This window comes from Plecotus auritus (genome assembly GCF_963455305.1).
Source record: "Plecotus auritus genome assembly, chromosome: 12".
NCBI classification, from domain to species: domain Eukaryota; kingdom Metazoa; phylum Chordata; class Mammalia; order Chiroptera; family Vespertilionidae; genus Plecotus; species Plecotus auritus.
Window position 1 is genome coordinate 39023202 of NC_137778.1, and position 27734 is coordinate 39050935.

General features: G+C 61.0%; 1 protein-coding gene across 6 annotated transcripts in view; it reads right to left on the reverse strand.

Moving 5' to 3' along the window:
* KCNC4 (potassium voltage-gated channel subfamily C member 4) overlaps positions 1-27734 on the reverse strand; it is an 83624-nt gene that overhangs the window by 53734 nt on the left and 2156 nt on the right. For 2 of the 6 annotated variants that reach the window (XM_080648977.1, XM_080648976.1), the window contains exons 2-3: positions 17197-18133; positions 14995-15198 (exon numbers count right to left, since the gene is read on the reverse strand). In XM_080648977.1, the coding sequence (XP_080505103.1) occupies positions 14995-15198; positions 17197-18133 (1141 nt within the window). Of the gene's footprint in view, positions 1-8655; positions 9854-10299; positions 10389-10411; positions 12887-14994; positions 15199-17196; positions 18134-27734 lie in introns of those variants that run through there. The other 4 variants (XM_080648975.1, XM_080648979.1, XM_080648978.1 and 1 more) reach the window with 4 other exon arrangements.

The window sequence follows — 27734 nt, forward strand, 5'->3', positions numbered from 1 at the left end:
ACACCTCCATCTTCCACTCTTCCTTTCTCCCTCCCCTCCCCTCCCCTCCCCTCCCCTCCCCCACCTCCTCTCCTGAGATCCGCTCTGTCTCTCCTTTGCTGCTTTCTCTTACCTCATTTCCTTCCCAATTGCCATTCCCAGGGGCTCACAGGTGTGTGTGGAAAAGACTTGGGGGCAGCTCCTGACCCCCAGGCCCTAGGGCAGACAGGTGGCAGCCTTGGGCGCAGGCAGCTTCAAGGGCTTCGCTCTGACTCCTCACTGCTTTGGGAAGCAGGTTCACAGGTATCGCTGCTTCCGAGTCTCCAAGAGGGAAATGCGCTGCCGGTGAGTCACCTCATTCAGGCCCCACGGCCCTGCATCGGGCGGACGCAGCCACCATCCCGTCATCCGCGCAGTGAGCAGCCCTAGCAAGGGCATTCTGGAAAGGGCTTTCTAGTACTTTCTGTTGTGGAAGTCGGGCCTGCCGACCCCACTCCCCTGGCCCTTCCTCTAAGTAGACATGGGGAAGGACATGCACTGGGCACCATTCCCTTCCTGCGTCTGCCTTCCCCCTCCGTTTACTCCTCCTGGCCAATCTGCAGGAGATGTGTAATTTCCCCATTTCACAGATGGAGGGCCAGGCTCAGAGAGGTTCAGTCATTTACCCAATGTCACACAGCTCACAAGCGGCAAAGCCAGTGGCGGGAAATCAGTGAGAGTGGTGCTGAGGGCCAGCTCCTACCTGTGGCTGTGTGTAGCCACAGAGCCAGGGCCCAGGAGCACTGAGACCGGAGCCGGGCTGCATGGGTTCGGGTCAAAATCAGGGTGTGAAATCTGCTACCTGAGATCTCTGTCAAGGTCATCTCTGCCTTGGTTTCCTCATTTGTAAAATGGGTGTGATTAGAAGAGCCCTTACCTCCTGGATTTGTTCTGAGGACTAATTCTCATAGAGGGCTTAGAACAGTGCCTGGCCCTCGGAAAGCACTCAGCGTTAGCTGTTACTATTTCCTGAGGGAGGTACTAGCTCTCCGGCTGTCGAGGTCCCAGAAGACCCAACCACCCACTTTCTCATTGAACCTTCATATCACCCTTGGATAAGGGCCAGGGAGATTGGATTCCCAGGGCGGCCCTCATTCCATACGTTGAAAGGGATTCTAGTAATTCCATGTCCTAGGAGATAAAATAGGCATGGGCCCTAATTTATACTAGAGTGTGGTTGACTGATACGAGGTACTTTCCTATGCATGGATCAGAAAACGAAGAGAGAGTGAAGAGAGACAGAAGGACCCTGGAAATGTGTGTCTGTTTAAGGGTCAGTAAGGTGGTGGCAGTTCGTGAGAGGCCCTGGCAAGGGGAGAGAAAACCCCAGGAAGACAGAGGAAGAGTCCTAGTCCTGTCCAGGGAAGTGCAGCGTGTCACAATGCAGCACACGGAGGCCTAGAGGGAGTGGCACCACTGGAACCTTCTCAACACCCACCCCCCAATCCTCAACATTCGGCCTCCAGACCCCCTGGGAGCTGGTTGCCACCTCCAGTGGGGTCCTGAGAGAACCGAGGTCCCTGATGGATTTGCCAGGAGCACAAACAGTGTGGGCCCTCAGGGGAGTGTGGGGAGGGGGTGTCCTGAGGCCAAGGCTGGAGCAGCTGGGGTGCTGGGAAGGGGCTGGTTCTGACTCCCGGTCCTGGTCCTGTGGTCGCCTGGGGCACTGAGAGGATGTCACAGGCCTGCACCAGGCTGACCCTCCAGAGGCCTGGAAAGGGTTCAGGATCCTGGGGCAGCTTCTCCGGGGCGGGGTGGTGACAACTCTGCTCTCGACAGCACAGCGAGCTGGGAGCCGCCGCCCCAGGGAGGGCACCATGGCTACAGCTGGGCCTGCAGCAGCATCTCCGGCCTGGAGCCTCCTGGGCTCCCCGGTCTTCCTGAGGGGCATCTGGCCCGGCCTGGGCCTGGGCTGTGAGGATGGAGCTGCGGGTTTGTGTGTTTCTCTTTGTCTGCTCTGAACATTAGATCGCTGGCACTGAATTTGAAGCCATTGTCCTTAGACCTGGGGCCTAAATAGGAGGCATGGGAAGGAGGTGCTAGGGGGGGTCTCTAGGGACATGGGGGGTGGAGTGGTGCCCGGGGTTAAGGAATCTCAGCTCTGGAGCCTGCATAGGTCTCCTCAGGGGCAGTCACCCCCAGAGGCCGCAGGGTCTGTGTGCTGAGAGCTCAGGTTGCTGCTGGAGGAGCCCACGTCCCCCCGAGGCTGAGCAGGAGCGGGAGGCTCTGGGTTCAGGAAAGACTGCATGGGGATGGGGTGGGGGGTGGGACTGGCTTGAGGGCCATGCCGGGCCAGGCAAGTCCTGGTTCCAGGTTTTCCTCCCTTCTCTCCCACATCCCAACCTCACTTCCCTCCATCCTTCCGTTCATCTCCTCACCCCCTTCCTCGCCCCTCCCCCTTCTTCCTCACCTTTCCCTTTTCCAGCACTTTCATTCCCTTGGACATTTCCCTGAGCACCTACTGTGCCAGGCCCTGATGGGGAGCCAGCGGGAGGGGAAACCTTCCAGCTACCCAAACTACCCCGTATGAACGCTGAGTTCCAAAGGAAGAGCCACGGGAACTCTCCTCTCCCCTCCCCTCCTCCCCTCCTCTGCCCTCCCCTCTCCTCTCTCTCCCAGCCCCCCACCCGCCTCGTTGTTCCGACAGTTTCTCAGGCAGGAAATGAATAATGTAAAGAGAAGAGCTTTCAGGCTGTTCCCCGTGGCTCCCAGGAATGCCCTAGAACAGTGGTCGGCAAACTCATTAGTCAACAGAGCCAAATAACAGTACAACGATTGACATTTCTTTTGGTGGTGGTGGTGGTGGGGGGGCTATAAGAGATCAACCGAAGGACTAGTACGCATGCATATAAGCATAACTAATGGATACAAGACACTGGTGGGGGGGGGCAGGTAAAGGCATGTATTGGGGGGGAAGGGGAGGCCGGGGGGAGGTCAATGGGGAAAAAAAATAAAGGAGACATATGTGCTACTATTTGTAATACTTCAAACAATTAAAAAAATAAAAGAAATTTCTTTTGAGAGCCAAATTTTTTAAACTTAAACTATATAGGTAGGTACAGTGTTATTAACTTAATTAGGGTACTCCTTCAATCGCACTGTACGCGCACGCCCGCACGTGGTATTTTGTGGAAAAGCCACACTCAAGGGGCCAAAGAGCCGCATGTGGCTCTCGAGCCGCGGTTTGCCGACCACTGCCCTAGAAGTGAGGTGCAGAGCCAGCTTCGGGGGGGGGGGGGGTGGAGGGCTGGAGTTCAGCAGGGCCATCTCCACCCGCCACTCATTCATAAAAGATGGATGGGGCCTGAGTACTGGGCTAGGCAGGCAATCCACAGCACGCCCTCACAGGGGGTCTAAGCCCCACGGAGATGAGCCAAGTAAAGGAGTCAGGGGGAGCTGGGGTTTGGGGGTCCACATGAGGGATCAGTGAGCGCAAACCCTAAAGGTGGAAGAGACCGTGAGGAAAAGGCCAAAAAGGCTCAGGGCTGAGGGAGGGGGCAGGAGGGCCCTGCTGAGGCCGCTTGCATTTTATTGGAAATGCAGTGGGAATCTGGCCACTGGGGTTTCAGGCTGCTGGGTGGAGGCTGGGTGATATGAGGGTAGGTGGGACCCTGGGCTACCAGGTGAGAGGCCAGGGTGAGCCCCACTGCCGTGCTGGAGTGAGCACAGGAGATGGAGACTCTGTGGCTATTTCAGAGCTAGGCAGGCCGAGCTCGCTAATGGGATGGCATGTTGTTGGATTTTACCCCCTGATCTTTTGGCCCATCTGCCCCATTAGGCTGTAAGCTCCGTGAGGGCCGCGAGCCTGTTGGTCTTGCTCACGGGCCGTTCCCCAGGACACAGTACAGGCACTGAATAAAGATCTAAGGCACGGTGAGTGAGTTAAGGAATGAGAGCGTGGGCGGACTTAACGATGACACCCCAGTTTCTGGCTCGGCCTTGGGAAGGGTGGTGGTCGCACGTGGAGAGGGGAGGACAGGGGCAGAGTGAAATCAAAGCCCAGGGTCAGGGGAGCGGTGGAGGGGCCCGGAAGGGCCGGGCAGGCAGGGCGAGTGGCATGGAGAGAGGGAGGGGAGGGGGGTTGGCTATTTGGGTCACTATTGTACCCCCAGCATGGAGAGCAGGATCTGGAATAGAGAAAAGACTCAATATGTGCTTGCTGAATGAATGAGTGAGGGAGTGAATGAATGAATGGAGTTGAGAGGAGCGTTCTGGGCCGGAACTATAACCGTGGCTATCACCAGCCTGGGCGGTGTTTAAGGCTGTGGGAGTGAATGAGGTCAACCAGGGAAGAATACCGAGGGAAAGGAAGGGACCCCTGCCGGCCACCCCATCTCCCCAAGCCAGGTATTGCTGGTTTGGGGAGCAGAGCCCGCAATTCCAGGAGACTCTTAGGGAGTCGCCCAGAGGCAGGCAGAGTGGCCGAGGGCGGGGCCGGCCCACAGCCCAAGGGGAAAGGAGAAGCTTCCTGCGCCAACAGAGAAGGCCCCGACCTTGACCTGGAGCCACGGGTCTCCTCCTGCCTCCCTCTCCTCTGACGACGACGCCCAACTGAGGCTGCCCAGAGAGCAGGCCTGAGTCCCCGGCGGCCCTCAGCAACACGGTGCTGTCTGGGCACAGGTGTGGCCACCACAGGCCCAGGGGGCTGAGCCGCTCGGTGCCACCTGCCGGGCGGGTACCAGAGTGCGCACAGAGCCTGGGGCCGGCATGAAGGCGGGTACTCATGGTGAATGACGAGGCTGTGGGGGGAGGCGCCCTGGGTACAGGTCAACCCAGGCCCCGGGAATCCAAGTCCCTCGGGGCTAAAGGCACCCCGACAACGTGCCGGACTCCACCCCGCATACACCAGGGACTGGCCGGGGAGAGGCAGGCGGAGTCTCGCCGGGAATTCCCCTGAGTTAAGGACGTTGAGGAAAATCATCCTGGGAAGATTTCATCCGATCCTGCTGGGACCTGGGTCTGGGCCCGCCTCCACCACTAACCAGCTGAGGGGCCCCACGTGCCTCCGAACACCGTCCAATTGGACGAGGGCTGCTAACTCCACCTCCCACGTGGGGCGGGAATTCTTCCCACAAACCGCCCCCCCCCCCCCCCCCCCCGGCATAGGACCATCCAGCGTCTCCCCAAACTTCCAGGGTTGGGACCTTCTCGGTGCACAGCCCGGCAGTGTTGTTAGAAGCACCTCTGCCCGGCCGGCCGGTGGCTCCGTTGGCTGAGCATCGTCTGTGCACCGAAAGGCTGCTGTTCGATTCCCAGTCGGGGCGCACGCCTGGGTTACGGTTCGTCCCTCTCTCTCCTTTGCTCTCTAAGCATGTCCTCAGGTGAGGACTGAAAAAGAATAAAGACAGCGGCTCCTTTTCAAAGGGCCTGGAAGGGCCCAACACCAGATGGGAGTGGTGTCACCTGGGGGAGGAGAGCGGGACTGAGGGACGCGGCGGGGGCTGCCCTGTTCATTTGTATGCGATGCCTTCGATGCCACCACGCGTTCAGTGTGCCAGGGCAAGGCAAACAGAAGGCTCTTCGTTGAACCCCATCTGCCTTCCTAACATTTCCACCTGCTGGGCCAGGTCTGCTCTCTGGGACCAGGGGGTAATCTGAACCCACTCCTCCTCGGTGCCCTCCAAGTGCCTGAAGGTGGGGGTCACCTTTGCACCGAGTCGTCTAACTTGGTTCCCAGACAGGTTCCCACGGGTCATCCCCTTCCGAGCACAGACAGTAAAACGCAGAAGGAAGAACCAAGGGCTTGCCGAAACTGGTTTGGCTCAGTGGATAGAGCGTCGGCCTGCGGACTGAATGGTCCCGGGTTCGATTCCGGTCAAGGGCACGTACCTTGGTTGCGGGCATATCCCCAGTAGGGGGTGTGCAGGAGGCAGCTGGCCGATGTTTCTCTCTCATCGATGTTTCTAGCTCTCTATCCCTCTCCCTTCCTCTCTGTAAAATATCAATAAAAATATATTAAAAAAAAAAAAAAAAAAAGAACCAAGGGCTCCCTGAATGGGGTGGTACCTCCCGCTAATCAATTCAGGAAGCCTCCTCGATTTTAAGTGAGGGGCGGGGGCAGCGACATGATCAGATCCCTCACTTCCTCAGGCTCGGTGGTGGCTTCTCTACAAAAGGGGAAAACAACACCTTCATAAAAACGTTAAAGAGCACACACCTAGGGGGTAGGACTTAGGTGCCTGGTCGGCAGCTAAGCGTTGGACCCAGGAGCCAGACTCCTTGGGTTCAGTCCCAGCTTCAGCACTTATGCGCTGTGTGACCTTGGAGAAGTGAACTGACATTGCTGTGCTGTTTTCTCCTCTGGAGCAAGGACGACCAGCAGCCTTGAGTGCGTTTTTAGGAGCATCAGGGGCACTGCCCAGCACCCGTCGGCTGCTTGCTGTTACCGCCCTGGGTCTTCCTCCTTCACCAGCGGAGGGCGCCGCCACAGTGAGGCTAAGTCACAGCACCTGTCTGAAAGGTGAGGCCATCCACCAACTGGTCACGTGTTACCAGGGTGAGCGGTCCCCCCACCGCCCCGTATCTGTAAGCGATGGGAATGAGTGGGCCCTGTGCTCGGCGCTACAGGGCCGGCCTCACTGACCCCTCCCAACAGCTCCAGGACGTCGACAGCATCGTTACTCCCATTTCACAGATGAGGAAATAGAGGCTCACACAGCATCAGTAATCTGCCCAAGGCCACACAAGGAGAGCCGGAGCCAGGACTCGAACCCGAGTCCCTCTGACCACCGAAGTCAGTCTCCACCACCAGTGCCCCGCTCTTTAACCGGCTCCCTCCCTCGGGCTCCCCACCAGCTTCCGGGCCAGAGGAAGCCCAGCCTGGTCCCCCGGGGGCAGAACTGCCTGCCGTTTCTGGAAGGTGGGAGGAGTGCCTCGCCCGCTTCTCCCTGACCTCTCCGCCCTCATGCACCCGGCGCCTCTCCCCTCCAGGGGTCACCGGGACCCCAGCTGCATCTCCTTGGGGCCCCTCAGGACCACCCTGGCAGCTGGAACCCCGGGCTGCTTGTTGGGTTCTCTGCCCCTGGTCATGAAATGGTTCCACACAATCTATATATAAACTCAGCCATTTTGGACGTGGGCCCTGGTGCGTAACATTAGGGAGCCAGCAGTGCATCCCACCCCATTATGGCGGGCCAAGCTGAGCCGGGCTGCAAATGGCTTCTCCTGTCTGGGGGGGTGGGGGGGGGACAGGGGGAGGGTCAAAGCCCCGGCTTGCCCTCCACAGCCGAGGAGAGATCTTATCTTTAATTGACAACTGGCCGCCTGCCATGCCTCGCCTCTGCGGCCTAGGCTCCAAGCCCAATTCTGCCTTTCGCTTCAGGAACAGGCTTCCCTCGCATCTTCCCTGCCCTCCCCTCCCCTCCCCTCGGCCCCGTGTCCTCAGTCCTCACCCGGGCTGCTCTGTCCTCTGTCCTCTGTCCGTGTGGCTGGATGCAGAGATGGCAGAAGTCTGGGGAGAAAGCCCGAGAGCTACAGGAGAAGGGTGGGGCAGGAACGGATACTGTCGTGCATCTACCGTATGTCATACAGAGATGCCAGGCTTTCCACTCGCTGCTGTCTCTGAAGTAGGGGCTACCATTGTCCCCATTGTACAGACAGGGAAACTGAGGGCCAGCGAGGTTGTCCCAAATGACTCACCTACTGAGTGGCAGGTGCAGACTTTAAACCGAGGCCCTATGAGTCTATCACACCTGGAGTAGGCGTAAGAAGTAAGACGAGAGTAAGGAGACCAGCCAGGCTGGTGTGGCTCAGTGGTTGAGCGTCAGCCCAGGAACCAGGAGCTCACAGTTTGATTCCTGGTCAGGGTAACATGCCCAGTTTCAGGCTCAGTCCCCAGTGGGGGGCGTGCAAGAGGCAGCCGACGGATGCTGCTCTCGTCATTAATGGTTCTCTCCCTCTCCCTTCCTCTCTTTGAAATCAATAAAAACATATTTAAAAAAAAAAAGAGAGAAAGGAGAACAAACAGACCTGGCTACGTAATTCACAGGGCCCAGTGCAAAATGCAAGCCCAGGGCCCCTCCAGAACCATTCGTCATTTCAAGTCAGCGGCAGCTGCGATGAAGTCAAGCGTGGGCCCTTTTGAGCAACTGCCCAGGCCACAGGCCCGTGAAGCCAGCCCTGCGTGTGCCCTTATGTGACAGTGAGGGGCGGCCCTGTCACTTCCCACCACCCCACCCTCTCTGGGCCCCGGAGGCGCTCATGGCCCGGCCCTAAGTGGTCCCGGCTGTGCCACCAGCCCCTTGCCGGCCTCGGTTCACCAGCCATCCAGGCTTCTCACGGCTCTGGCATCCCCAGGGCCTTGGCCCACATAAAGTGGTGCGACTTGGGCGGGCGGGGAGGGAGGCCCTGCGCAAACCAGCAGGGACACAGTGGCTGCCTAACCAACAGCCGCTTCTTCCAGGGGCGGTGGGAGGCCACGCGGCAGGTGGACTCCGAACCCGGCCCGGGAGGCAGGGGAGGCTCAGGGGGTGACCTTGGGCAGCTCACGGTTCCTCCCTGAGCACCAGTGTCTCGCTCCGAACGGATGAAGCCTGGTGGGGCCGGGATTACGAGGAGGGTGTTGCATTTCTCAGGTGTCGGGATGGGAGCCAGGGAGGTCCCCACAGACACAGAACCCGGAAAGGAGAGGCGGAGGCGGTGGCTCACACGCAGGAGCAGCTGGACGCTCCGGATGTCTTTATTGAGGGTCGAGCACAGCATGACAGTCGAAGGCATGCAGACAGGGTGACAGGGCCCTGGCCTAGGCTTGCCTCAGACACACAGGAGGGGGCAGCTTTAGAAAAGGACCAACACCACGGAAGGGCAGGGCGGGCTAGGCGTGGGGAGGGAGCGCCGAGGGAGGGGCAGAGGCCAAGGTCGAAGGGGTCACCTGGCCTCTGCTATTGCACGCATCCTCTGGCCACCGGCCAGGAAGTACAGTATTGCAACTGGTCTCCACTCGCCCGAGGCTTCCCCTTCTCAGACCCCTGAGCCCGGTGGGCAGACAGACCCCTTCCCTGCCTGTCTGCCCGGCAGCATCATTGAAAACAAACGGACGAGGGAGACAGAAAAACCAAAGATTAAAAAAAAAACCCAAAATGCCCCCTCCGTCAAGGACACAGGGAAGGGGGGGGAGGGGTGAAAGAAGCTGCAGAGAAGCCCCTGGAAGTCCCCCCACAACTGGGGCGTGGGGTGGGAGGTAGAACCCCAATCTGGGGTGGGGTGTGGCTAGTGGGGCAGTGACCCCGGGGGCAACCTGTCCTTGCACAGGCCACCGGCCCACAGGGAAACACCCCTACAGGGCGAGTCTAGTCTGGGCCCACCCAGCTGGACTGGCGGTTCCCAGGCACACTTTTCCCGGGATGTTCCACACGCGGCACGTACAACGCGAACAAGGGGTCAGGGAAGGGGAGGGAAGGGAAGGGGGGCCTGGGGGAGGGGCAAGGGCTCGGGGAGACAGCCTAACGAAGACAGACCACCAATAGCACGTGCACTACACACACGAGAACAGTATGTATGAATATAGATACTATATGTGCATATATATCTCTTCAATCACAACAGAACAAAACGTCGGACCCGGATGGCTCCGGGCCCCGAGGGTCACGCGGGAGGTTTTCCATCAGTCCTGTGCCAGCAAGTCTTGCCCAGCGAAAGGTGCTTGCCTGGGTTCCAGAGTTTCCCTAAGCCTCTGGCTTTCTGTCTGTCTGCCTGTCTCTCTCACGTTGCTGCCGCTTTAAGAGAGGGTGAGGACTTCGGCCTGGGCATAGTTGGACGAGAGAGCGTCTTGGCAGGTCTCTGTGTTAAAGAGCACAGGTGTGAGACACTGGGACGCACACTTTCGGCTCAACACTGCCTTCAGGGGGCGGAGGGCAAGGAGTTCAGCAAAAGAAAGGGAGACACAAAAAACGAGACGTTAGGAGGAAAGCAGCTGCCGAACAGGCTGTGTGTGGGCTACAGAGTAGGCCAGGAGCAGAGCTGGACAGCATGGGGACACAGGGCTGAGGCCAGGAAGGGCAGGAATGGGTCAGGGTCCAGGGTGAGGCCCTTCATCGCCTGGGTGATGTGATGGCTCATCTCCATACCGGCTCGGGACAGAGGGACCACTAGCCCAGGAGAGAGGGACCCAGCTCTGCAGCCCGGCACAAGCCAGTGGGGGAAGCTCCTGCTTGGCCTGTCACCCCCGAGCCAGCCCCCGGCTGCTGCCTGCCCACTTGGGCTCCCCCCTCACCCCCCGTGGCTCCATCTGCTACCACCACCTGGGGCCCGCCCATTGTTCCACGGGGCTCAGCCATGGCATACCCAGCCCCCTCCTCCATCAGGCAGGCAGAGTCCCAGGGCTGGAGGCTGAATGCTGACCAGGAGGGCTGGGGGGCGCGACTGTGCCCGTCCTTGTGGAGAAAACAAACCCGGCTGGTCCCAGCTCCAGCTTCGCCTCCCAGAAGCCCTGGGCTGAGAAGTGGCCTCCAGCCCCGATACAAACTGAACACAAACTGAACATAAGGCGAACACCTCCCAGGCTGCTCCCCTGCCCTGCGGGCGCGGCTGGGCCCAGCTGTGGAGGAAAGGCTTCTGGAAGCCAAGGAACGGGGACAGGTCCAGGTCAAGATCCAAGGTGAAGTGCACTGGGCTGTCAGATTGTGGGGGAAGGGCGAGGAGAGCCTTCCCCAGAGGGAGGCCTGAGCCTGGGCCAGCCTGGGCCCCTGCAGGCAGCCACCCCCCGCCCCCTCCCCTGCTAGGCAGAGCCCAGGGTCTCTGTCAGCTCCACAACCTGCTTTGCCTTCCCCAGGGCCCCCCAGAGGCCGAGGTGCTGAGAGCTAGAGGGGCAGACACCTGCACTGCTCTCCATCAGCTAGGCGCTGGGTCAGGGTCTCCCCTACAGAAGCCAGGGGGGCGGGGAGGGGTGTGGGGGAGCCCCTCTCCCAAGGCACTAGGTGCTCCAGCCTGGCACTCCTGCCTCCCATCGCCCAGGGACATCTGTGCCCACCACAGGGGTGCCGTGAGCATGCCCGTCCCCGTGGGAGGAAAGGGGGCGGTGGGTGCCGTGGAAACTTGGGCTGCTGACAACGCGAGGGGAGGGCTGCCACCGAAATAGCCGCCTCAGCTCCCCGAACCGGAGCGCCAGGCAGAGAGAAAATAGCCGTGGCACCCGTGCTAAACCGGACGCCCAGCTCGTCATGTCCCCGTCAGAGCCAGGCCCGGGTGCCAGGGAGCCAGGGTGCCAGGGAGCCCTGCGGGGCAGGACCGGGCCTGTCCTCGCGAAGGAGCAGCTGGGCCCTCGCACTCGGCCCTGAGGGAGAAGCTACCTGGCGTCTCCATCCTGATCCCAGGGCCTTCCTGTCCCTGTCCCTGTCCCTGAAAGGGACCTGCTCCTTCCTAAGGGTGGTCCCATAGGTCCCCTGGGTCTTCTCCACTCCTCGGGGGACACTTCACTGTGAGAGACAGTGGGAGGCAGGCCCCCCGAGACCACAGCAGGGCCGGGCTCTCCCAGCCCCCACAGGGAACAGACCTTCTAGAAGGCGCACCCCGAGCCTGCCCAGGGCTGGAGACGACGCTGAGTGGGGTGCTCCCGCACCCCGGAGTGAGCTGACCTTTGCTCCCAGTCCGCCTTCAGGGTTTCCCAGCGTCCTCCCCAGCCCTGTCCTGCCATACCCATCCTTGCCCACCCTGGAAGCAGCAGCCACGGCCCCTCCTTAGTCATTCCCTCAACCAGTTGCATAATCTGACTCTAAAAACTGCCAGGCCCACGGCTCCCCTGTCAGCTCTCATTCCCATCAGGTGGCACAGGAAGCCCTGGGCTGCGGCCCCTCGGCCCTGGGCTGGTCCCGGCTGCGGGGGGCCGGCCTGAGGGCCGCGCTCTGCCCACTGCTGGGGAGGGGCGCTGCGGCTCTGCCCCCCTGGCAGTGCAGGGTGGCCGTGCCAGGGTGTCCGTGCCGGAGTGGCGGGCAGGGTAGCTCTGTCCCCACACTACCCCTCAGCTGCCCCTGCCAAGGTGCAGCCCTGCTCACACGGTGACTTACAAACCTGTTGTGCTCCTGGCTCGTTAGGTAAATGAATACACTTAACTAGAGAAATTAGATGAGTCTCCGGTTCTGGCAGCAACGCAGAGCGCAAGGCTGGGTGGGAGCGAGGCGAGGAGCAGGGGCTGGGCTGGCAGTGAGGCAGCGGAGGGGGAGGGGAGGCAACAGCTTGGAAGCAGAGGAAAGCAGCGTGGCGAGAGGGGCCGAGGCGGGGGCGCAGATGGGGTGTGGGTGTCCCCCGGAGAGGAGGGCCTCCCCGCACCCCAGGCCAGAGCTGGAGAACACCCTCTTCTCCTAGGGTGGCCACCAGCAGAGATGCTCACGGGACAGCCTTATTCCTTGCTGGTCTGGGTGTGGGATGGACAGACAGACAGACAGAGACAGTGGTTACTGGTTGAAGGCCACAAGGAATGGAAATGGATGTGATTAAGGTGGGACTCTGTGGGGGAGGGCAGGGCGCAGAGACACAGGTCCTGGGGGTGCTGCCCCTCCCCCTCAGGATGGGGGGCCCTGAGAGTAATCCCCTCTGCCCTCAGGTCCAAACCTGAGCATTGTGGGGAGCTGGGTGCTGTGGAGGAGAGGCTCAGGGGCCTGAATTCTCCTGCATCCATCGGCTCCCTGAGGCCCCAGGAGCGGGGCCGGCGGGCACGAGTGTGCCTCCCTGTGTGTGCGGGCCCAGGGGCAGGAGGGCCAGCGCAGCTACGGGGCCGAGTGTCCAGGCGGCGGGCTGGTGAGGGGGTGTGGAGGGAGGGAGAGCAGGAGCTTTCTTGGAGAGTAGGGCGAGCTGTATCGGGGCGCCAGGGGAGACAACCCCAGACTGGCTCCAGCTGCTGCGGCTATGTTGCTTAGACTCCTGGACTTTTCACGGCCTTGGTAAAGAAAAGGCACAGGGTCAGAGGGCGCGCTGCTCACCTGAGCGGCTCCACGGCATCGAACTCCAGGGGACCCTGCCGGGCAGGCGGCCCAGCTGGGTGGAAGGCTCCCCGGTCACCTGGGCCCCTCAGGGTGGACTCCAGGGCCACACATCCCACTGACCTTTGCCCTGCACTGTCCCGGGCTAAGTTCCCCTCCAGCTGCATGAAGGTTCGGCACCCCCCTTTCAGAAGCCCTGGGCAGCAGGTGGCGACCTCCTCCAGGCAGCCCTCACTCTGATGCCTGGGCAGCTGCAGGCTCACATGGGGCCCTGTGCCACTCTCTCCTGGTCCCCCATGAGCCCCGTGCAGAGAAGTGAGAGCAGCGGGCCTGGCGCAGGGAAAAGTTGCCGAGAGCGCACGGCACGGCCCGTTTCCCGGCAACCCACCTGTTCCTGCTCGAAGGTCACTCTAATTGGCTGAGTTACATGCTTGTTGCCAGGAAGCAGTGTGGAGGCATCTTGAAAACAGCAGCCAGTCCTCAGGAGCACCCAGAGATGCGGTGGTGGGACACGGGCCCCATACACACGCCTTCCCCAGGGCCACCTGCTCCCCATACCTCACGGTCCCTCCTCCACTCCGTTACTTCCACGGAGCCCCTCACAACACTGGGGCGAAAGCAGGGGTGCTCAAGTCCTCCATGAGGGTGGGTCCCCCTCCTCATATTCTGGGCTGGCCACTTAGTGAGCTGCCCTCAGAGTAGCATCTGGGTCTGACCAGGACATAGTGGAAGCCACTGCATGCTGGGGTGGGGAGCAGGGGGAGGCACTTCCAGGGCCAGAGGATGGGGGCGCGCAAGGGCCAGGGGTGACCAGAGGGACAGGAGAGGGTGCAGCGGGCTGAGCACAGCCACCTGGGCCATCCCCTTCCAGCTGCCAAATCGCTCCTGTTTCTGACACCCCACAGGACCTACGCTGACATCCACCCCGCAGGGCCTGGTTGGGGTCAGGGCACCCTGGGGATCCTGTGGGAACAGTGGCGCTGGGAGGGCCGGGAACAGGGCCTGGGAAGGTGGCTCTGGAGGCCACGTGGGCTGGACAGGCCAGGGGACATCCTTGGGGGGACTGCAGCATCGCAGGCTATTCCTGCAGCAGGCACTGTCCCTGCCTCACTGGTCTGGGGTTTGGGGACAGTGGGAAGTGGCGGGGGATTGGGCTGGAGGAGGGCCGGGTAAGAAATGGCCCGAGAACCAGGGCAAGGCTTTGTTAAGGGGGATCGGGATTGATTCGGAAACTAGGCAGAGTGTGTAGGGAGGTTAGGCCACAGGACAGGGAAGACACACACACACACACACACACACACACACACACACACACACACATTCCTGCCCCCCTGCAGGCCAGGAGCCCCAGCTCCACCCCGACTTCTGCTGGGGCCTGTGCAGGGTCTGGGGCCTGCTGATGGCGCTGTAGAGAGGCCATGGCTGCCTCTGTGCACTTCCAACCCTTCAGAACACACCTAGGAGGGGAGCCCTACCCTGCCCCCCCCCCCCAGCCGCCCCGGTCTCCCCCTCCCTGTCACCCTCTGGCTCTACTTAAGTCACATCCGGGGCCTGCAGAACTGCTGGGTCTGCCCCTCCTGGGCTCCAGGCCCCCCAGGCAGGACGGAGGAGGTGGGCCTGTGCCAGGGGACCTCACACCGGCACCCCGTTCTTCCCGACTCCTGAGGGTTGTTGGGACTACTTACTTGGGGGAGCCTTAGCTGGGTTTAAGGGAAAGGCAGGCAGTGACCCTGGGAAGCCAGGCCTGAAGGTCACAGCAGGCGCCAGAGGAAGAGAAGTGACAGAATGGAGGGGAGGGGCAGGGACCCCTGCTCCCATAGACCCCTGCTCACAGTCAGCACTTGTCTTCCCTGTGGGCACTGGGGTACGGGCTAAGTGTACCTCCTGGAGATGCTGTGGGCCTTTCTAAGGCACTCAGGGGCTGGGAGATCAGCGTACCCATCCTAAAAGTTGAGGTGCATCCAGGGAAGAGGAGATGATGGCCACGGCCTCAGGGGAGGAGGGGACTTCAAGTTTTGTGGGGGACACTGGGGGCTCCCCACCTGCCCAGCCTGGGGAGCCATACCTTTCCGGACACTACCGTCGGCGCAGGCATAGTCCCCGGCGCTGAGCAGGAAGCAGGCGGCCGCCTTCTTGTTTCTGTCTCGGGTGCCGGACCGTCGCAGGGCCCGGCGCTCCTCCGGGCTGGGGGCGGAGGCCAGGGGCTGGGTGAGGCCCGCTCCCTCCTCATCCGACAGCATGGCGTTGGCATCTCCGTTCTGCTTGGAATCTAGGGGGTCAGACAGAAAGGACGTGCTGAGTGCTGCCAGGCCTTCCTCCCTGGTCACCTGGGGTCACTTCTCCAACCTGAGGAGGGGGCCCAGGGAGTGGGCCTGTCCTGGGGGCAGGGTGCTGGCTTCCTTCCTCGCCTTGGCCTGGTGTCTTTCCTGGGAGATGGGGCCACAGGTGCCCTAAGCAAGGACTCCCTGAGTCTGCTGCCCCGTGAGATTGTCCCCCTCACCCCCAGGCGGCAGACTGCTTCCTCCTTGTGTCTGGCTCAGGCTGCACCTGAGGAGCTTGGATCCCCTCAGAGACCGCCTGGCTTGTTGGGGTGCAGGTGGCACTGCCAGGGCTACACCAGCAGAGTGGCGCTCCCAGCTGTCTGCTCGGACCACCCGAAGGCGGTTACTCTTGTTCACCAGGCGGCCAAGCTGGAGTCGAGCGCCTGAAGGATTCAGAGCTCCCTGAGCTTGGGGCTCCCCTGTATCTGGGGACCCTGGTTGGGGAAAGGGCTCCAATTCAGCTTCCAGTGCTGTGGGCTCTTCACTCCAGCTCCTGCCCGGTCAGGCTGCAGCCCAGGTGAAGCTGGGCCCTTGGATCTGCAGAAGGGGGGCCACTGGGTCTGAAGGCAGTGGCCCTGGCATTACCAGTAATGCCCTTGCTGTGGCCAAGCAGTGAGGGCCAGGCTAAGGCATGGCCAGTCAGTGTGTGCCGGGCAGCTGGCCACGGACTTGCACACTGGTATTAGGTTTCCCTCTGAGCCCTGAAACGGCCTTGGGGTACAGCTCCAGGTCCCTGGAGTGCTGGCTGGAGATTTACACTCAGGGACGGGGGGGAGGGGTACCACTTTGGTGGGGGAAGAAGGGGAGCCCAATGGGTGCTGTTCCATCAAGGTCTAAGGAAGACCCAGGCGCCTGGAGGGCTCCAGGCAATGAGTGGTTTCAGCATGTATGATGGGCACTCCCCAACAGGCCACAGGTGAGTGTCCCCCCAATAGGCCACAGGTGAGTGTCCCAAATCAGGCACCTGTCCTGAGGGACGATTCCCACATTGCCCAGAAGCTGCTACCTTCGTGTCCTGGCCTACCCCCAGCTCCCCGATGGCCTAGCACCCAGCAGCACCCCCTACCAGGAATCCCAACTTCCCTTAGGAGCCCACCCCATTCCCAACAGTGAGGTTCCATTCTCTGACCTGACTCCACAGTGCCAAGGTTCAGCCAATCTCCTCTCCCATCTCCTGACTCAGGTGGGGGCGAGCTCTCCTGGTGGCCCCTCCCATCCTTAAAGACCGGGGTTCAGGCCCTCAGGCCCCCGTTCCAGGACTCGGACGCCACTGCTGCATCCTTTCCCAGCAATGCCCGGCCACTGCCCCTGGGCTCCACCCACCGCCCCCATCCGTGTCCAACCCCAAGCCCCGGACTCAGTCTAGCTTGTGCTGAGCAGCAGGTGGCCTCCCCCTGCTGTTACGTGATCGCACTTATTAGGCCAGAGACAGCAGACTGGAAGGTGGGGGAGAAGTGATTCACGTGTGGACACACCTGGGGACGCCCCGCTCTCCAGCTGACGACAGCGCCTGATCTTTGTAAAGATCTCTAAAGACTTTCTGTCACCTGTTGGGGTCCCGTCCAAGTCTGGGGGTAGGATATGAATATTGTTCCCATTTTACAGGTGCGGAATCTATGCCCACAGCGGGTGAGTGACTGGCCTCAGGGCACGCAGCAGAGAGGGCACGGCGAGATTAGGGACCGAGGCTGCTAACTTACAGCCCATGTGCTGCCCTCTGCAGCCCCAGTTCCGCAGAACGCTCGCCCCCTAGGCCCGACGTTCAGGAAGCTATCAGAGAACCAAAGGACACAAAGACTCAGCCTCTACTCCACCCTCACCGGGCACGTTACACATGGGGGAGCACAGAGCCGTCAAGCACAGCCTGGATCCCGAGGACCGGGGAGCACCGGGACTCCCTGGGCCATGGTGGGAGAGGTGGCCTTCCCTCCCAACTCCAACCTCACCTGCCCGCTTCCTCTCGACCAGACCCTCTTCCTGGGCAGCGGGGCTGGCATCGCTGTAGGTGCTATCCCGGGGCGAGGTCTCCTCGGACTTGCAGTAGATGGGCGACTCGAGCTGGGGCGGACGTGGCACGTGCTTCTTCCGTTTCTTGGGCAGCTTCTGCTTGGCCATGGCCAGGGAGTAGTACATGCCGAAGTTGTTGACAATGACAGGCACGGGCATGGCGATGGTCAGCACCCCGGCCAGCGCACACAGCGCCCCCACCAGCATGCCCGACCACGTCTTGGGGTACATGTCCCCGTAGCCCAGCGTCGTCATGGTGACCACGGCCCACCAGAAGCCGATGGGGATGTTCTTGAAGTCGGTGTGGTCGTTGCCCCGCGGGTCGGAGGGCCTGGCGCCGATGCGCTCGGCGTAGTAGATCATGGTGGCGAAGATGAGCACGCCCAGCGCCAGGAAGATGATGAGCAGCAGGAACTCGTTGGTGCTGGCGCGCAGCGTGTGGCCCAGCACGCGCAGCCCCACGAAGTGGCGCGTGAGCTTGAAGATGCGCAGGATGCGCACGAAGCGGACGACCCGCAGAAAGCCCAGCACGTCGCGGGCCGCCTTGGACGACAGGCCGCTCAGCCCCACCTCCAGGTAGAAGGGCAGGATGGCCACGAAGTCGATGATGTTCAGCAGGTTCTTGACGAAGTCCAGCGTGTCCGGGCAGCACACGATGCGCACCAGGAACTCCAGGGTGAACCACAGCACGCACACGCCCTCGATGTAGGTCAGGATGGGCTCCGTCTCCACCTCCCGCCGGAAGCGCACGCTGGTGGTGTTCCCCACTCGGTGGATCTCCGTCACGTTGCGGTCGATGTTGAAGGCCTCGTGGGTCTCCAGGCAGAAGGTGGTGATGGAGACCAGGATGAAGAAGAGAGAGGCAAAGGCCACCACCTGCGGGTGAGGGGGAGAGTGGGGGCGACTGTCAGACAGGGCTGGGTGAGCCCAGCGGGGCAGGGACCTCTGCTTGTGTGTGTGTGGGGGGGTGTGCATGGGTCACCAGGAGGTCCATTAGAAAGATGGTGAGGGGTGGGGTTAAAGTTCACAGCCAGGAGCTAAAATCCCCTCCTCACAGGGTCTTCCCCCACCTCCTGGGGTGCTTTAAGGCAGTACTTCCCAATCGCTGTCACAGTGCCTCGAAGGTCAAGGCTGGTCTTGGCTGCAAGCAACTGACTAGAGCTGCCGAGCCTGCTCACCGCCTGCCTCTGCCCATCTCTAACCCAGCCGTGCTCCAAGGCGTCTCAGACGGGTCCGGTGAGTAAGTAAATCACCAGGGACTTCGTTAAAATGCCATTCCGCTTCTGCGGTGAGGGCAGGACCTCAGGTTCTGTCTTTCTAACAAGCTCGCGGGCCCAGCTGCCTGTCCGCAGGCCGTGCTTGGCGCAGCGAGGCTTCCGGCAGCGTTCCCCCAAGCGGGGCGCTGGACCAGCAGCGCAGCATCACCTGGGAACCAGTTAGAAATGCACATCCCCAGGCCCCGCCCCCCCAAGCCTACTGAGTGAGAAAGGCTGGGGGCACACTAAATTACCTCCCAGGGGATTCTGGGCACACTGCGTTTGGAGGCCCACTGCATGATGGGATATGCCCCGAGGCAGGGGGCTAGGAGGTGACCCTGGGCCTCTTCCTGTCAGCTGAGCCTGCTAAGCTCAGCCATGACCCACATCCAGAAGCCCCAAGTCCAAGCCCCTCTCTTGCCTCTCACCTCAGGATGTCCCAGCCGACGGCCCGGCAGTGGAAAGCGCCTAAAGGAAGACATACACTCCACCGCAGGAGACAGGGTGGTCTGCCCAGAATAACTACCCTCCCTCTCCCCAAACTGGCATTTCCTGGCCTCTAAGCGCCAAAGAAAACTCAGCTGCACCCGTGAGGATCCGAGCGTGGCAGCGGCTGGTCCAGACAGCTGCTGGGATCTCGGCAGAGTGATGACAGCGGCACTCGGCAGAGGCACGGCTGGGTTAAGTGTCCAATCATTATGAATGGAGATGAAATGCATGTGTAATAACACCAATTATGGAGCCTTCATCTGTTATTCATGCGATGCCATTCACCACTGTCAGGCACCGTTGCTGGGGCCCACGATGCTGCCTGTTCTGCTTGGTGGGGGGCGGGGGGGGGCCTTCCTCCCTGAGCACAGGGCTGAGCCAAAATCGGTGGGTGAGAGGGGACCATGGCCCCACCACCACTTGGTAACCCCCACGCCTGATTGCCACCTGGCCATGGCCTTGCCGTCTAATGAGGCCTCAGAGCTGCTCTCCTCCCGGGGAGTCTGCACCTGGATGGGGAGGTGGGGGCAGCACACACACCGGAGGAGAACACGGGGGTCTGGAAAATGGAGCGAGAGCAGGTGAGGAGGGGACTTTGGGAGTGAACATTCACCAGCTGTCCATTCCGTGCCGGGCACAGCGGGGCACTGTGTGGGAAGCAGGCCTCATCATCCTGTTTTACGAAGGAGGAGTTGAGGGTCAGAGAGGTTACAGACTTGCCTGATGTCACACGGCCTGGAAGGGGTCGGGGAGGACTTGAACCCAGCACTGCTTAACTTCACATCAACCTGCACCACCTCCCGGCCAGGGTCACTTCACAGGCCCGCGACAGTCCTCTCTGAATTGTCCATACTCTCCCAGCCAGCTCCCTGATGACTGTCACTCGTAGGGATGTGGACCTATGGCTTAGGGCAGACACCCAGCATACACGAAGACTTATTTACTTTTTTATTGATTGGGGGCGGGGGCAGCGGGGACATTGATCAGTTGCCTCCCATATGCACCTGACCAGAGATCGAACCCGCAACCTAGGTATGTGTCCTGCCTGGGAATCAAATCCACGACCTTTTGAGGGCAGGGGACGACATGCCAACCAACTGGGCCACGCTGGCCAGGGCAAGGCTTATTCACACTTGAGCACAGATGGGCTGATCAGCTAGGGACAGAAGAACGGGGTAGGACCACAGACACACTTCCCCTCTTGGCAACTTTGCTGGAGCGTCTCCTGCCTGCTTTGCCCCATGAAGGTAACTGTCAAGTTCCTCTCCTGGCCTCAGTGTTCTTCCCCTGAGAAATGGGCTGTCAAGGCAATACAGGCTGGTGTGGGCATCGCGTGGGCCAAGAGCTCCAACCTCTGAGCTCTCCGTGGCATCCGGGGATGAGCTAGCTGCCCAGTGGCCATGGTGACGTGACACTGGGAGCCCACAGTCCTGGCCGCCACCCTCCCCCCAGAAGCAAAGGGGGTGGGGACAGCACACCCCAGCTCTGCCAAGAAGCAAGGGGAGCAGAAGCCTGCTCTCTGAGGAAAAGTTAGCCGGGAGGCTGGCCCCCCTGGGAGCCCCTGGGAGCCCCGTGTGAAGTCATTAGTGATTCCGAAAAACAAGTTCAGGAAGGGCTGCCAAGGGACGGGGCAGGGGGTGCAGCGGGGGGAGGAGAGGGGGGACCGTGTGCCCTGGACCACTCTCACCCCACAGGCCAAGGAGCCCGCCTGGTGCCTCCCTCCCTGCTGCCCCAGGGTCCTCTGCGGCAGGGGCAGGCCTGTGAGTGCCAAGCACCCTCCCCTGCATCAGGAGCTGGCCCGGATTCCCGCGGTGCGCACACACTTTAGCTTCTTTTCTTTTTAAGGACAGAACTGTCCCATCTAGTCCCTTCCACCCCTCACTCCACCTGTCAGAGACGAGGACAGGTAAAGGGTAGCCACATGTGCCCATTTCTCAGGATCAAACCGAGGCCAGGCCTCCTGCCTCAGCTCAAAGCTCTGTCTTTCCAGCCGGCCCTCCAACGAAATGAGGGCGGACAACGCACTCCTCTGGGATGGCACCTGGGGGGGCCTCAGCCTCCCCTCCGGCCTCTCCAGGGCTGGGAGGGGCAGAAGGGTCTCACCACCTGGGACAGGAGGTGCCTCGGCCCTGGGCAGGAGGCCACTGCTCCTGCAAGCTTCCTGCTCCCTTGGGCCCTCACGCTGGCAGGCTGGGGACCCCGTGCCAGAGGCCCAGGTATTTCGGCCAGTGGCCAGCCCTGTGACCAGCCTCCTCCACCAAACTCATCCTAGAACTGCCCTTGATGGGAAGGTAACGTCACCCTTCTGGGCGCACGCCAGGCTCCACCACTGACTTCCTGGGAGACCCTGGGCAAGTGTCTTGACCTCTCTGATCATTGTTCGTGAAATGGAAAGTTGAGCACCTACTTGGTGCCAGACACTGTTCGGGGGGCTGAGGAACAGCAGAGAACAAAGCAAGCACCCCAGCACTTAGACCAGGGGTCCTCAAACTACGGCCCGTGGGCCACATGCGGCCCGCCGAGGACCTTTATCCGGCCCGCCGAGGACCTTTATCCGGCCTGCCGGGTGCCACTGCCTGTCCTGCTTAGCAGCCGACTCGTCCTGGGCCCGCAGTGCGCATAGGAATTTGTTCATAGTTTTTTTTTTAAACTATAGTCCGGCCCTCCAACGGTCTGAGGGACAGTGAACTGGCCCCCTGTTTAAAAAGTTTGAGGACCCCTGCTTAGACCTTACATTCTAGTGGAGGGAGACTGTCCACAAATAAAAAAGTAAAATATGTAACCTATCAGATGGTAAAGCCTTAGAAAAATAAAGACAAAAGGAATAAGGAGTGTGAGGGAGGGGAGCTATTTCAAATAGGGTGGTCAGGCGAGGCCTCCCAGCCAAGGTGACATCTAAGCAGAGACTGAGGAGTTATGAGCCAATCCAAAGAGCTGGCAGGCAGAGGGAGCAGGCTGTGCAAAGGGCCTGGGGCTACACGCTTGAGGGGTTGGAGGGAGGGGAGTGGTACTTCCCGTGCAGGGCTGTTTTGAGGATTAAAAGAAAGGATATTTGTACAACTCAGCACAGAGCCTAGAGTGTCTCGGGATCTGGCACAGGCCAGGGGTGGTGGCGCGGTGACGGACATCCGTCATCAGGAACTGAATACAACCAGCGGGGCAGGGAGGGGAGCCCAAGGAGGAAGGGCCAAGGAGACAGATGGACAGATGCACATAAGGAGACTCAGCCCCAAAAACCTATACTAAGGATGACGTGTAGGAGAAGAGGAACTGAGAACACAGCCAGACACTTGCAGAGGAAGATCTGGGGCTGAGGTGAGGCGCTGGGCCTTGTGGGGAAGAAGCAAGATCCTAGTGCCCAGGAAGCGCGGGGAGGGTGTGGGCAGCCCGCGGCCACGAGGAGGCCAGGAGCTGGTCTGCAAGGCAAGGCACCTCCGAGCGGTGCCTGGGCTCCTGGGGCGGGGCCTGCACGGTGAGGCCCAGGTTCGAGCCAAGGGACCCTGGCTCCCCCAGGAGCAGAACCCGGCCCACTGGCTCCCATGCCCAGAGCCAGCCTCTATCTAACTCCACCCCCTGCCCAATGAGCACGTGGGGCCCCTGAGCGGCCCCAGAAGGCGTGCAGTCCAGCCCACACCACTGGCCAAGAACTGATCCATCCAACAGTGCCCCATCCGTGTCCCAAGCTGTCCTGCCCCTGCTCAAGCTGGGCCTGGCCGGGAAGCCCCCTCTTCCCTCACTGCATGGGTAAACACTACCCACACTGGAGATGTATTTATAACCGCCTCCTTCTGAAAACGACTTCGGGGAGCCAAGTCGTTATCCTGCGGGGCCTCCCAGCTCACCTAGCTCCTCTCTACTGGCCCGCGTAGAGGTGGGACGTAGCTCTTCCTCCTCACCTCCTATTGAACTTTGCGTTTTAAGATGGGGACACAGCTCCCGATCTACCTTGTATCGTCATGACTATTTCCTGTCCCCCAATCTCCCGGACAGCCGCCTGCTGTACCTGGCCGGGCTCTTTTCAGGAACAAGCATCACCTCAGACTCGTCTTTATATTTAGAGCTCAGCTCGGTGCGGGGCACGCAGTAAATGCTCAAAAAATGTTTTCTGAGTGACTGCTGCCGAGGGGGCTGCGGCTCCCTCCCCTGGTCCTGGAGAGCCTGTCGCGAGGAGAGATGGTCAGCCCCCCTAACTGGGGCTGGAAGTGACAGGTGTGCCCAGGAACCCCTCCAGGAACCTGGGCACTCACACTCTGGCTCTGAGACCCTGCCAGGGGCCAGGTAACCATCCCCCAGCCTGAAACCCCCAGCAGGGCGCTGGGCAGAGGTCCTGCCAGGGAGGCTGCTCAGGCACAAGGATGGCATGAGTGCCCTGGTGCCCAGCATCCCTGGCTGACACTGTCCATGGCGGAGGGGAGGGGCTTGGGGGCTCCCTGTTCCCAAGGCCCAGCTGCCTGACTCTGTTTTTGCCTCCTCTTCCCCCAACTCTCCAAAATAGTCCCCACTTATTTTATCCCCTCCCCCACTTTACACCCAACCCCCCACGGTGACGGAAACACCTCATCATCCAGAGACAAGATGTTCAAGAGGCAAATGCGGGGCTGTTAGAACCAGAGAGGAAACACAAAACCAACCCAGGAGGACATGAGGGGCCTCAGGGCAGGTGGGGGGCTGTGGCTGGGCCGGCGGGCACTGGGCTCAGCTGGCGGGCTCTCCCTATCCGAGGGCGAAGGACTGGGGAGTCCTGCCCTCATTCTGAAGCCTGCCTGCTCACCGACCAGCTGGTCCTGGCAATGCCCAGGCCGAGAAGTTGGGGCCTTAGGCAGGGCCGAGGACCTCGCTGGGCACTTCCCTTCTAGAAGGCCTTGGCTTCGTCCCCTGCCTGCGCCAAGGTCCCTAGTCTCCTTTCTCTTTGTCCTAGGACAGTCCTACAGTGAGAGAACAGAGAGCGAGCAAGCTCAGATGTGAGCAAAGCTGGGATGGAGACGGGGCTTCAGAGGGAGAGGAGCTGCAAGGGGCAGAGGGACAGCAGGCTGAGCCCTCCTGAGTCACAGGCCTCCAGCAGAGGCCGCAGGAGGCGCCGAGGCACCAGTAGAAGCAGCCTGGACTCATGAGGTCTGTGTGACCTTGAGCCAGCCCCTCTGGGTCTCAGCTTCCTTCTCTGTAAACCAGTAACCGTCCCTGCCTCGCATGGGCCAGATGAGACATTGGAAGAAAGCAGAGGTGACGCCTGACACATGGTGGATGCTTAACGGACGTGAAAGGGCAGCTCCAGCGGCCTTCCTGGGGCGGCGGGATCCTGTGCGTCGCGTCCTCCATGCAGGAGGGCGGCGGCGTGAGCAAACCCAATCCAGGGACTGATTTAGCCAAAGGACTATCACCCCGAAGGGGGCTGGTAAGTGAGCCCAGCCCCTGGCACCTCTGCAGACGGGCGGGGGAGGGGAGCGTCCCGGGTCCCCTTCATCAGGCCTCCTGCCCGCCCTGAGAAAAGGAGGAAGGCCCGACTCTGCGGCTCTGGATGCTGCCAAAACCACCACTGGTCCCTCTGGGCCTGGGAGCCACCCTGCCTGTTGCTGAGCCCCACTCTCCCTGGGACTGAGACAGTGGGCAGGGGGGGTCAGGAACCACGGCACCGCCACCTATGGGTCCAGCCACAGTGAAGGGAGCAGGGTGAACACCCCCCACCTGAACTCAGAGCTGCCTGGGCCAGGCCGGTAGCTAGGCAACAGGCTCCCACAATCAGCTCAGTTCCCTTCCTGTTGGTATCTGGTTTGCTCCTGTCATTTGTACCAGATGCTGGTGCGAAGGGATGCCTGGGGCCGAGCCCTGCTCCTGGGGCTCCTGGATCCTACTGGCCCTCGGTGAGGACCCCAAGGCCACTGCCAGGGAAGGTACGCGGACAGACCCCGGTGTCAGAACCAGGGCTTTCTGGGGAGCCAAGAGGTGCCGCTGCAGGAAGAAGTGGCAACAAATATGGGCTCATCACCAGGCAGCCCGCGCTGGCCACTGGCCTGGGAGCCTGCAGGGCCCAGACATCAGGCACCTTCCTGTCTAACGCTCGCTCACCCCAGCGCATCCCAAGTGTGCAAGAAGCCTCAGGGGCAGGGGACAGGCAGGCATCTGGTCACCCTGAAAAGAGGCCTCTCCCAAACCCGGACCACAGGCGTGAGTTCTGGTCCCAGCTCTGCCTTTTATGAGCAGAAGAGGCACCGCCCCCCAACCCTCAGACCCAGAGGGATAAGAAAATAAGTGTCACTTCTGACGTCACCATCTGCCCCAGGGTTTTCTGATGTCACCCACAGGAGGCACACACCCTCACAACACCTCCCAGGCCGGAGTCCTCGAAAACAGCCTCCTTCAGGGGAGAAAAGCTGTTGTATTGGGAGGAGGGGGTGCTGGGGGGCCGGGGAGCCCCGGCTTTGATTCTCAGCCGCCACTATCCACTATCGGGCCGTGCGATCTGACAGGTTTATCCTCTCACAGCCTCAAGCTATTAAATGGGGATGATACCTCCTCTGCAAATGTATTGGGGGGATTAGAGATTAGTGCAGAGTATGTGCATGGAGTGCTCAATAAATAGTTGTTATTCATTTTTTTTAAGTTCTCTATTTTCATTTGCGTCCCAGGACCGGCTGACGGCTCGCCTTGGCCTGGACTCCTGCGCAGGAGGCACGCGCTCTTTGGCAGGGGCGCCGCCAAAGCCCGGGACAGCTGCGCACATCAGTCTCAGGGACCAGCGGCTGGAAACTCAACGCGGGGTGGGCTGCTGGCACTGCTATCAGTTCAGTGTCTTTGAGGAGACACTTACCGGCTCTGAGTCCTGACGGCTGCACTGCTTCAGTGGGGAGAATGAACCCTGCCTCGCCCCAATCTTCAACCTCACCTGGACCGCCCTGCTGATGGGGCTCTACACCTAAAGGGCAAGGATGTGGACTTCAAGGGGCTGGCCCGGCTCTGAGCTGACTCAGAGCCCCCTGGCTGGGCCACGCTTTGATGAGCAGAAGAAAAAAATGAACTCCTTGATGTCACAGCCCCTTGGAACCCAAGAGGGAATAACTGGAGAAGGTGAAAGTCCCCAGAGGTCCTAGAATGCTCGGGAAGAGAGCCTAGCCCCCACCCCACCCCCACCTCCCTGGCTTGTCCCACCTCCATCAAGCTAAGTCTGCCCCCTGCTCCCGTGCCCCTCACTTGGGAAGAGCCTGAATGATCTGTACTTGTCTCTGCCCCCCTAGTGCACACAGCCAGGGTCAGGGAACTGCTGGGAGAGGCCCACAGAACTCACAGCAGACCTAAGCCGGGGCATGATTGGGCCCTCACCTTCTGAGCGGGTCTCGGGGCTGCAGGGAAGAAACAAGGGCAGCTGACCAGCTTCACTCTCAGGCCTGAAGGTCCCTGGCTTCCAGGGGCTGCCCTGGGATGCCCACAGCCCCGGCCTGGCGGCCATGGCCACCGAGCCCTCTGCTCCCCCTTCTCTTCCAGGCAGACGAGCCCTCTGCCCTGGTCCAGCCCAGCCTGGCCCCTCCCGGTAGCCCCATCCCCAGCTCCTGCCCTCCCCTGGAGGGCTGCGGAAGGGAACCTTTCCTTCCATGACCTGGTTGAGGCCCAGCACAGGAGGTGCTGGGGAGGGCAGCAGGGCTCCAGACTCACTAGCATGACAGCCTGGGATGCCAGGGGTGACAGGACCAGCTTCCACAGCAGCAGGCAGTCCCCAGACCCCACACATCGATCCCGACAGACCCCAGCCAGGCTTCAGGCTGCCAGACAGGAGGTCAGACACCAGCCCCCAGGGGCCTTTTTCAAAGAACCTAAGCCATCCTTCATGGTTGTTTTCTAGCTGCCCAAGCATGTCTCCCCGCCCACCCTCTTGCTCCTAAGGGGGTTTGGGGCAACTGGATTGACTTGGGGGAGAGGCTTGGAAGGGTCTAAACCATCCCCACACCCACCCCATACACCCATTTCAAGCAGAACCCTGAACCAGGGCTTTCTGGGAAGCCAAGAGGTGCCGCTGCAGGAAGAAGCGGCAACAAACATAGGCTTGTCACCAGGCAGCCTGCGCTGGCCACTGGCCTGGGAGCCTGCAGGGCCCAGACATCAGGCACCTTCCTGTCTAACGCTCGCTCACCCCAGCGCATGCCAGGTGTGCAAGAAGCCTCAGGGGCAGGGGACGGGCAGGCATCTGGTCACCCTGAAAAGAGGCCTCTCCCAAACCCGGACCACAGGCGTGAGTTCTGGTCCCAGCTCTGCCTTTTATGAGCAGAAGAGGCCGAAGCTGGCGCCCGCCTCTCTGAAACTCCCAGCTCCCAGCACTGAGATGCTGGCGGACTTAAATGAGGGGGCTCCCCTGGAGGCAGCGAATCTAGGGCCTGCCACAGAGTTTCTTCCCTAAACCCTGCCTGACCCTAGCAGAAGGCCTACGTGTGGCTCTCCAGGACGCTGACCCTGTAGAGGGGTGGGGAGAAGAAGAAAGGGGGCCTTGTCTTCCCAAGGGGTTGGAAGAGCTCAGCTAAGGGCCCCCCACTGGCTGGGAGGGGGTGCAGCAAAGCAGGCTGGTCCAAGTAGTAAGTCAAGTGTGTGCAATTTCATGATGAGGCATGCAGGGGAGAGGGTGTGTGTGTCTGTGTGTGTGTGTGAGAGAGAGAGAGGAGGGGAGAGAGAGAGAGAGAGAGAGAGAGAGAGAGAGAGAGAGAGAGAGAGAGAGAGAGGTGTCCCTGGGGCCCATGGAAGGCACAGGAAAT